The sequence below is a fragment of the Hippocampus zosterae genome, chromosome 8, assembly GCF_025434085.1.
Source record: "Hippocampus zosterae strain Florida chromosome 8, ASM2543408v3, whole genome shotgun sequence".
NCBI classification, from domain to species: domain Eukaryota; kingdom Metazoa; phylum Chordata; class Actinopteri; order Syngnathiformes; family Syngnathidae; genus Hippocampus; species Hippocampus zosterae.
In genome coordinates, this window is record NC_067458.1 from 20,538,441 (window position 1) to 20,547,728 (window position 9,288).

A 9,288-nucleotide genomic window follows, 5' to 3' on the forward strand; every position below is an offset into this window, starting at 1 on the left:
AGTGGTTAGCACGTCGGCTTCACAGTGCAGAGGTACCGGGTTCGATTCCAGCTCCAGCCTCCCTGTGTGGAGTTTGCATGTTCTCCCCGGGCCTGCGTGGGTTTTCTCCGGGTGCTCCGGTTTCCTCCCACATTCCAAAAACATGCGTGGCAGGCTGATTGAACACTCTAAATAGTCCCTATGTGTGAGTGTGAGTGCGAATGGTTGTTTGTTTCTGTGTGCCCTGCGATTGGCTGGCAACCGATTCAGGGTGTCCCCCGCCTACTGCCCGGAGACAGCTGGGATAGGCTCCAGCACCCCCCGCGACCCTAGTGAGGATCAAGCGGTACGGAAGATGAATGAATGAATGAATGAAAAGTTTGAGCCTATGAACTCACTTGACATCATTTCCTATGAGAAGTCAATCGGCGTCTGCGCAATTGCAATCGACGTCAGAGGTTCCGTTGTTTAGACGTTGACGATATGGCTTCGTTCGTGATGGTGACGTCACGTCAGCGTACAGGTTTTTAGTCCTATGCGGTTGTCCATGTAAACATTTAAAAGATGGGAGCGCTTCTAAAAATAAACAATATATACATGTATATAAAAAGGAACTCTGTGATAAATAGATGAAGTGCTAAGAAAATGCCCTGGCATCTACGGGAACGCGTCGACATTTTCCCTTATTTGACTCCAAAGCCAAGTCCTCATAGACGGAGCTCCTGCCGTCTTATCCAAGAAGCCCAAAAAACAGTCACCATCAATGAAGACAGTTTACGGCCTCATTAAAAGTCCTCTTATGTCGTGCGCTCCAGTCAGCAGCTCGAAAGCATCATTTTTTGGAAGGCGGTCTCGCTGCAAGTCAGTCCCTGAAGCTCACGTGTCTGAAAGGATGAAAAGATGCCACAAGGGTTAGAATAGATTTTTTTTTGTCAATGTAGTTAGTTTTCATTTTGACTTATTTTTGTGATTTAGTTAGGTTTAATTGGTTTTTAGAGCACGTTTGAGGACTTTAGTTTTTATTCATTTTAGATTTAGCTTTAGATTTTTTTTTAATGCATGCAGTATTTGAGTGTTAGATTTTTATTTTTTAAGGTGACTAAATAGTGTGTTGTCCAGTAAATACTATTCTCAAATGACTGTTTGACCTTCCTTCTGTATGGATGTAGAGCAATACCAATAATAAATACATACATACATTTAAAATGGACCCCAAAAAGCTCATGTATGATATTGACAAAGGCAAAAAAAAAAAAAGTGTAATTTCCCTATAATTATAGTTAGTCTTTTCGGTTTCACTTTACTTCATTAACAAGAATGTTTTTTTTCCTTCAATTTTTAGTTTTTGCCAACAATTTTAACTTTGGCTACCAGAAAAGCCTGTTGGACGAGTTGGCGAGTCGTCGACAACCCCAGTTTGTACATAGGTGAGTAAAATGGACAATTAAATGATTTGTGTTTGGCTATATGTCCTCAGGATGCGCCATTTGCACACTAATTCACAAATTTCAACTCAGCAGCTTGCAGATGAAGTGCTGCCACCATGAGTGAAAATACGATCCACGTTTTACTGGCTATGTGCTTCCCCCCGAAGTTTTGCCATCATTAATGAAAGCCATACTCAACATGGAGGAAGGTGGGTGTACAGCGGCTTATTTGCATTCCACAGGCTAATTTCAGCAAAGCCGAAAAGAGTATGTGTGTGCTGTAACTTGATCCTCTATTATTTTGACAGAGTCGTACAAACACCAGTTTTAAAATGTGTGTGTGGGGAGCGGGTCAGGGGACAATATATCTCCTTGATGTGTTACAACGGGGACTGCGTGAAAGGTATCAGCCTCGTGACTCACTGCTCGCCGGTCGATCGAGCGTTTGTTCGGTTGTTCATCTCCATCTGTCGCTCAGGCGCTTGAGGATTGGCCACCTCGCTCGCACGGTTGCAGTCGCCGCTGTACAAAGACCAAAACGTTAGCGACAATTTAAAATGAACCGTTTTCATGACGAAGATGGATTACAGCAGTTGAAAAGGTGAAGTCTATCCACGTTCTTGTCAATTATAGGAGAGGTTTCCAAAATGCAGCATTGGGGGTGGGGGCATTCGCGGCCCGCCATCGATCTTTCAGCAGCCTGAGGTATACAGTAAATACTTTCAAGTACGGACTCGTGTTTGCGCTGTCCAATTTGTCCTAATAAAAGAAATTCCTCGTTTGGGAAATGAGTATGGTACATGTCCTTTATGAACCTGCAAGTACAGTATGTTGACAAAATGCACGTGTAACAACACAATCAATAAAATACAAAAATATACCGTCCAAAACCAGTTTATATAACAAAAACTGCAATACAAGTACTGTATATCCAAAAAGAATCACAACAATAAAATACGTACAGTATTTTAATGTTTATTTTTTTTTTGTCTTGGGAAAAAAATGTGTCTTTTGGATTGTTTTGTTGATGCAATCTTTGGTTTATGACAATGTTTGCCTGCGTGTCATACAGTGGGTGCTGCTTTTAAGCTAGTGCCGCGTTCTACAGGACGTAAATGAATAAAGTTAAAATCATTCACAATTACAGTAAAGCGCACGCCAATAAAAACTCACTTACACGTCGTCGTTTCGAATTTGATGATCAAAAAACGCGAAGTGAAAACGTGTCTCAGCGTTGTTTCTTTTCCGGTGGGCGTTGCGTGTATTTAGGCTCCCGCGGCATTGCGCCTCCATCCGGGTTACGGCTAGTTCAATTTCCGCTTACGTAAGTTCCGGTAACACGTAATATCGTAGTCAAAATGTTAATGCATAGGTTTTTATTACGGGTGAAGAATATTCCTTTTCACAGAATTCCGGGGATGGGAATATTTACTGTATACGAAAAATGACATTTACTGTATACGAAAAATGACATTTGAGACGGCCTGCAAGGCTGGCAAAAAAAAAGTAAATAAATAAGTAAAAATTTGTTTTGTTGTCGTCGCGCTTTCCCAGATTTGTAAATACGTACTCCCAAAAAGTTCGGGATATTTAGCAGCCAAAAAAGTTTGCCTTACGTCATGTTCTCCGCTGGGGCGGTGAGCCTGTCTCGCAGCGCCCTCAGCTTGGCCTCCCTGTCGCTGACCTTCTGAAGAGCGGTGGCAAGCAGCGTCTCGAGGTTGCACACGGTCGCCTTCTCACTCTCCAGTTGCTTTTTAACCTGGAGAACAAACAGAATTAGACTGCCATGTTTTTTTGAACTCACAGAAGAATAACTGTGCTTATTAATCGTGATTTCTATATCACATAATCATTTTTTGTTTTTTTTTGCCAAATTGCGCAGCCGTGCCCACCAAGTCAAGCTCGATGCTTTTGGATGTAAGGGCACACGCGGCGAGCTCCTTGTCCGTGTCCAGTCTAGCGCAGACCTCCCGGATGCAGGCCAGGTCGGAGAGGAGAGCGGCCGGCCCATCCTGGGCTTTGCGCAGCTCAACGCCAATGGCGGCAATCAGGTCCTCCACCTCCTGCAGCCTCCGCTCCCGCTCTTGCAGGTCCGATTGGGCCGCTCGCAGGCGCGCCACCAGCTCGAAATTCTCCTGATCCTGTGGTTGACACGTCAAAGTCAGCTGACACCCCAGGGGATTCATTTCTCTTTTAGGGACTGCTGAGTTTGAGGTCCTCAAAAGTGCACTCCCATGACCTCCAAGCTCATTCAATCACACACCCTTGAACAAAACTGGGTGGACATGTCTACCATAGCAGGGCACATAAAAGCGTGTCATCAAACGGGAAATCGGCCATTTTGAGCAAATTCGTTGACTTGTGCTGTGACAACTCCATCTTGAAAATTTGCCCAAATTCCTCAGTTGTAAGCTTCCTTTTTTTTTTGGTTGCCTGAATTTCCTCATGTCGGCAGTGTCAAATTTCGATGAGCGTTTTGAGGATTTTGTGTCATCACATGAACAAAATTCTGACTTCAATACTATTCCTGCAGGAAGTATGTCAGGACCGGTACTGAAAAGGAGACTTCGGGGAAAAAAACTGAAACATCAGTAAAAGTACCGTAGTATAGCAACGCTCAATTGTGAATTATAATTCCGATGTGAGTGGAGCACGGTCTATAAAGTTTGAGGAGCATTTTAGGTACCGTATTGGACCAAATATAAGACGGTGTTTTTTGCATTGAAATAACACTGAAAAAGTGTGGGTCGTCTTATAATCGGGGTCTAGACATTATACCCATTCACAACGCTAGATGGCGCCAGATATCATTGAAGCGAATGCTGAACTTGACTCCCCAGGCCAAAGCGAACCCCTGTCACGAAGAATAAAAATAAAAATAGCGGTAGCACGAAGAAGAAAAATAAAAACTAGCGGTAAGAAAGAAAAGAGAAGGAAATAATAGAAAATATTACACAAAATGGAGAAACATAGCGACAATCTGGAGAAATGTGGGTCGAACATCGGCCAGGTTAACCGGCAGCTGAGGAGAAGTTATGATGTCATTTACATTTCAAAAACAGAAGCCATTCGTTTACGAATGTGATTGCACTTTAGTTTACATATTTAAATGTTCAGATATTAAGATTTGGATGAGGCAAAATAACATGCTTTTTCTCTCAAATATATTGTTAGAATAATTTGTTTCAGATGTACTGTGATTATTTTCTGTACAAAAATGTATTTGCTGTTCAAAATGTCTTTTTTCATACTTGAGCGTTGAAAAAGAGGGGGGTCGTCTTATAATCAGGGCCGTCTTATATTCGGGCCGGTACCTTTGTCCTCAGCAGGTCCTCGACCCTGTACATTGCGTTGGCGTAAGAGTGCACGCTCAGCTTGAGTTCGTCCCGCTCGCGCAGGACCACCTCCATCCCAGCGTGTGTAGCCTTGAGGAGAGAAAATACAACTTGCTGTTATGGCCCCCCCGAACCCTCAAAACAATAAATAAACAGAAGGAAGAAAAATAATCCACAGATGATTATTATTACTTGCTTCTCTTTGGTCAGTGCAGTCAGGTCATCTTGCAACCTCATGTTCTCTTGAACAATGCTTTCTTGGGGGTCATGCAGCCATTGTGGCGGGGCGGCGAGATCCCTCTCCTGGCTTTTTGGCAAACCCTGCTGTTGACTGAAACAAAAAAAAAAAAGATACTGTAGATAGAAATAATCTCCAACCGGGGTTAAATTGAAAACTGTTCACGCCACGAGAAATGTTTTCAGTGATATAAATCCTTGAATAAATTTCCGAGTATCATGCCATCTTATTTGAAAAACAAACCTTGGCACGTGAGCTGCTTTCCTCCGCTTTGTTGCGGCCGCCGCCTCTTCCTCCTTCTCTGCGTCCTGAAGCCGCTCGGCAGGCTGATAGTCCCACCGCGGCTCCGCATTCCACTTGGCGTCTCTCAGCAGCGAGAGCTGTGAACGCAACTCCAGCCTCTCTCGCTCCAGCTTCAACACAGAACACACACGCGCGCGCAGACATCAATCGGCAAGCGTTGACGGGCATTTCCATGCTAGCCATACGGTGTTAAAGCGCATCTGATTGGACACTTTGCCTCTTTCGGCACAACTGGAAGACTTCTGCGGTAAATGAGTCGTCGCAGGTCAACTCCAACCATGACGAGCTCGACATTTTGAGTGTTTTAAAAGGGCTCAAATGTGTTGAAACAATCAGACTTACGTTCTTGACGGCATTTTCCAGGTCAATAATCCGATCCAATCCGATTATAGTACCTGAATTCGTCTCTCGGGTCTCCTGAAAATACAAAAACACAACAGGCGGGGCGAGTTCTTGAGGTTATCCATATTATTAAATGTCTGGCGAGTTTTTATTGTGACGTTTTGAACACAACGAAGACAGGATCTCACCGCTCTCATTTTTACAAGGTTATCCTCTAAATCTTTAATGACTTCCTGTTGACTTATAATGACCTCCTGTGAAGAAAAGTGAGGACAAAAACAAAACACTTAGTTTGTAACGTACAGAATTTTCGTCATCTTTTTCTTTTTCCTCACTTTGGAAGCGGACAAGTTCCGGTAAGCGATGTTCAGCACTCGCTTCTTGTCCATCTTGGTCTGCTTGATCAAGTTGTTCTTTTGCGTCAGCTCTCGACACAGTTCGATGTTCTTCAGGGAGAGGTCGGCCACTTCGGCGGAGGACTTGTCCTGTAGTGCTTCCAGCTTCTGCTCCAGCGTCCTGTTGCTCTCTTGCAGATACTCGATCTGTGTTGATGAAATCATTTGCAAAGTATTCGGGGTCATTGAAACGTGCGGTGATTGTTGCACCAATAAAAAAAAATTATAATAACCCCCCCCCCCCAAAAAAAAAACATGAAAAAGGAATATAGTTTTTTTAAGTTAAAAAATCTACAGGAATAATTTTTTTAGAAGGCAGGTTTTTTTAGACAATTTTTTTTAAAGAATAAAGGTGTCTTTTCTGGAATAAAAGTTGTGATTATTAAATTTACTTGTTAAATTGGAAGGTTTATATTAAGATAAGATATCCTTTATTCGTCCCACACTGGGGAAATGTACAGCCTCCAGCAGCAAGAATGTATGTAGAAAGAAGAAAGAAGAAAGAAGAAAGAGAAAAAAAACAACAAACATCTTTCAATTAAATGCAATATGAACACAAAATGGATAAATCGCAGTACTATTTACAATTTTCCTTCACATCATTTAATTGCTATTATTATTATGATTGTTATTTTTTATTCATCAGCCTGAACATTACAACTTAACCTTGGAAAAATATGACAATAAAATATATTGGACCCCCGCTTTACATGACAATTTGAAGCAGGCCGGGCCACGAATAGAGAAAATGCTGAGTATAATTGACAGCTATTGAAAATTAAATGTTTTTTTGGAACTGCCCAAAAATAATATATATATATATATATATATATATATATATATATTTTTTAATTTAAACAAAATCACTGTATAGGCGAATGCGTAAATATTTGATTTTTTTTCTCTAAGATTCAACTCAGAGGCACGTATGGTAGTTAGCTACGTAAGCTACATAAGTTAATTGAATTGAGATCATCATTATTTCAGTATGTATTACTTTTTGTGTATGTCGGTGTGCCGTGACATTTTTTTTCCTAACGCAAAATATGTGCCTTGGCTCAAGAAAGGTTGATCTAGATTTGGCCACGCGTGTTAAGAGCAGTAAGAAGACACTGCGATTTTTTTTCAGGCTTCTCCCATTTTAAAAATCAGTTGAGCAAGACGTCAAAAAGCAATCCGCGTGGACCACACTTTACCTGAAGGGTAAGGTAGGCAATCAGTTTCTTATTGGTGTGGTTCTGAGCATCCAAAGAGATGGCATCACGAGGTCCATGAAGTGCATGATTCAGATTATCAATCTTTTTGTCCCTCTCGGCCACCTACAACAAGTGTTTATTTGGGGAGGATTCAGTGACAACATGAACACTCGTACAAGCAGTAGCTTTAACTTACTTGGATAAGTAAGAGTTTTATACACCCGTGGGCATTGTCCAGGTCAGATTTGACTTTGCTGACGTCTTCCTGCAACCCGAGAAGCCTACAAAAATAAAATGGCAAAGAAATCAAGCGGGTGCTGGACAAAATCGGCATACAGTGGAACCTCAATGTTATTCTTTAAATTCTATTTAATAAATATACAATGAATATTTGCCATTTGAACATTCTTTGTCCTAGTGTTGTATTTTTTTCAAGTATTTGTATATTTTTGTACTGTTTGGCATGGTAACATATAAAATACATTGGCATTTTTTGTAAAATGGATTTGTCAGTCAATAGTTGCGCTGCTTGGTCAAATCAATTGGTGTTGTGTGTAATCGGTATTATATTTGTTCAGGTTGAACTTTTTTTGTGGGGAATGCATGGAATTGATCTCAGAACCCATTAAGCAAGAAACACTTTGGATTCTCATCAAACCTTCCATCAGCCACCGGGTGTCGTTCATCTCCATATGAATGATCAGGCGATTTGGGCGGAGGCTGCTTCGGAGCGGGCATGACTTCATGGGTCTGCATTCTCTGTGGCATCTGAAAGCAATACCGAGCTGGTTTCCACATGACAAAAAAAATGTGATAGGTACATAATGCGGTTTATTGACTCTTCATCCATCCATTTAATGTTCGATGAAGACATAATCCTCCATTTGCTCTTTTTTAAAAAAAAAGTAGTAAGAAAGCCATTTCGCAAGTAAATGTTACCCGCGCTGCAAGAAGGAGAGATACCGACGCTCGTTCCTACCGACTGCTGTCAGGCTGATGAATAAAAAATAACAATCATAATAATAATAATAATTAAATGATGTGAAGGAAAATTGTAAATAGTACTGCGATTTATCCATTTGTGTTCATATTGTATTTAATTGAAAGATGTTTGTTGTTTTTTTTTTCTCTTTCTCCTTTCTTCTTTCTACATACATTCTTGCTGCTGGAGGCTGTAAATTTCCCCAGTGTGGGACGAATAAAGGATATCTTATCTTATCTTATCTTAAAACAGTTTGTCCAAACAACGCCACATCTACTAGAATCTCTGCCTTGTTTTCTGACAAACACTTGGGCCGACTACTCTACGGTATTTAATGTCATGTTGGTGGTACTCGGGAGTCGCAGTACTCCCCAAAAATGGAGGTAGCACTTGGTGTAAATGGATGATAACCCCACGATATTACAAATGACATTTTGTGCATAATAGAGCAGATCTCAAACTCCAATCCCCATGGAGACTTGGAAAAGTACAACAACAAGGTTTCCATGGTTGTGTTTCATCAAATTAATAATTGGAGAGCATTTTAATTGTACCTCTGGTGACATAGGCCTGCTGCCACTTCACAATATTTTCTTCCCCGGCCGGTTGAGGCTGCCCCCTCCCGTGCGGTGACAGCGCAGCGACATCACTGCTTTTCTCTGGATTTCTCCGGATACCCAGTTGACAGTTCCGAAAGTGGACGTGAGTGTATTCCAGCCCAGGCCGCCCCCCGCTGCTTTCCATTAACAGCGCCGCCGTCCAGTGACGAAAATACACAGTGAACGTCACGCTAAATAGTTAAGAATATATGTACATTTTTATACTAACAGGCCACATGAAGAAAAAAAAAACGAAAGCGACAATGTTAGCCCGCAGATAAAAGGTTAGCAAATATTTACGGCGAGCGTAGCGTAACGTCATCGGCTAACTAACATAATTAAACTGGCCAGCGATTCGAATAATGTGACAGGCAGGCGGTCTTGTACCGTGAAGCCACTTTCGATTTTTTTTTTCAGTACCCGAGGTTTGTACATGATTCATTAAAACTGTCAAATGTATTTACAAAAATCACGAAGGTATTCATGACCAAA

At 41.5% G+C, this 9,288-nt stretch overlaps 1 protein-coding gene across 2 annotated transcripts; it reads right to left on the reverse strand.

The window, feature by feature from the left end:
• Positions 1-771: 771 nt before the first annotated feature.
• On the reverse strand, positions 772-9,262 carry LOC127605345 (centrosomal protein of 135 kDa-like). Of its 2 annotated transcripts, XM_052072760.1 has the most exons (14): positions 8,752-9,255; positions 7,874-7,983; positions 7,412-7,496; positions 7,216-7,338; positions 5,960-6,166; positions 5,813-5,878; positions 5,625-5,699; positions 5,223-5,392; positions 4,934-5,072; positions 4,721-4,831; positions 3,299-3,547; positions 3,023-3,165; positions 1,830-1,928; positions 772-863 (listed from the first exon to the last, which is right to left on the reverse strand). In XM_052072760.1, exons 1-14 carry the CDS (start codon positions 8,761-8,763, stop codon positions 842-844), a joined length of 1,611 nt encoding a protein of 536 aa, XP_051928720.1. In that variant the 5' UTR covers positions 8,764-9,255; the 3' UTR covers positions 772-841. The 2 variants fall into 2 exon arrangements, with proteins under 2 accessions (XP_051928720.1, XP_051928721.1); XM_052072761.1 differs by lacking the exon at positions 1,830-1,928 and having other exon boundaries at positions 789-863; positions 8,752-9,262.
• Positions 9,263-9,288: the final 26 nt, after the last annotated feature.

Excerpts from the sequence above, each read along its gene's own strand:
- LOC127605345 (XM_052072760.1), bottom strand. Across the intron at positions 5,879-5,959 it reads GGAACTTGTCCGCTTCCAAA|GAGGTCATTATAAGTCAACA; the intron begins GTGAGGAAAAAG and ends TTTTCTTCACAG. Across the intron at positions 1,929-3,022 it reads GCCCCAGCGGAGAACATGAC|CGGCGACTGCAACCGTGCGA; the intron begins GTAAGGCAAACT and ends GTCTTTGTACAG.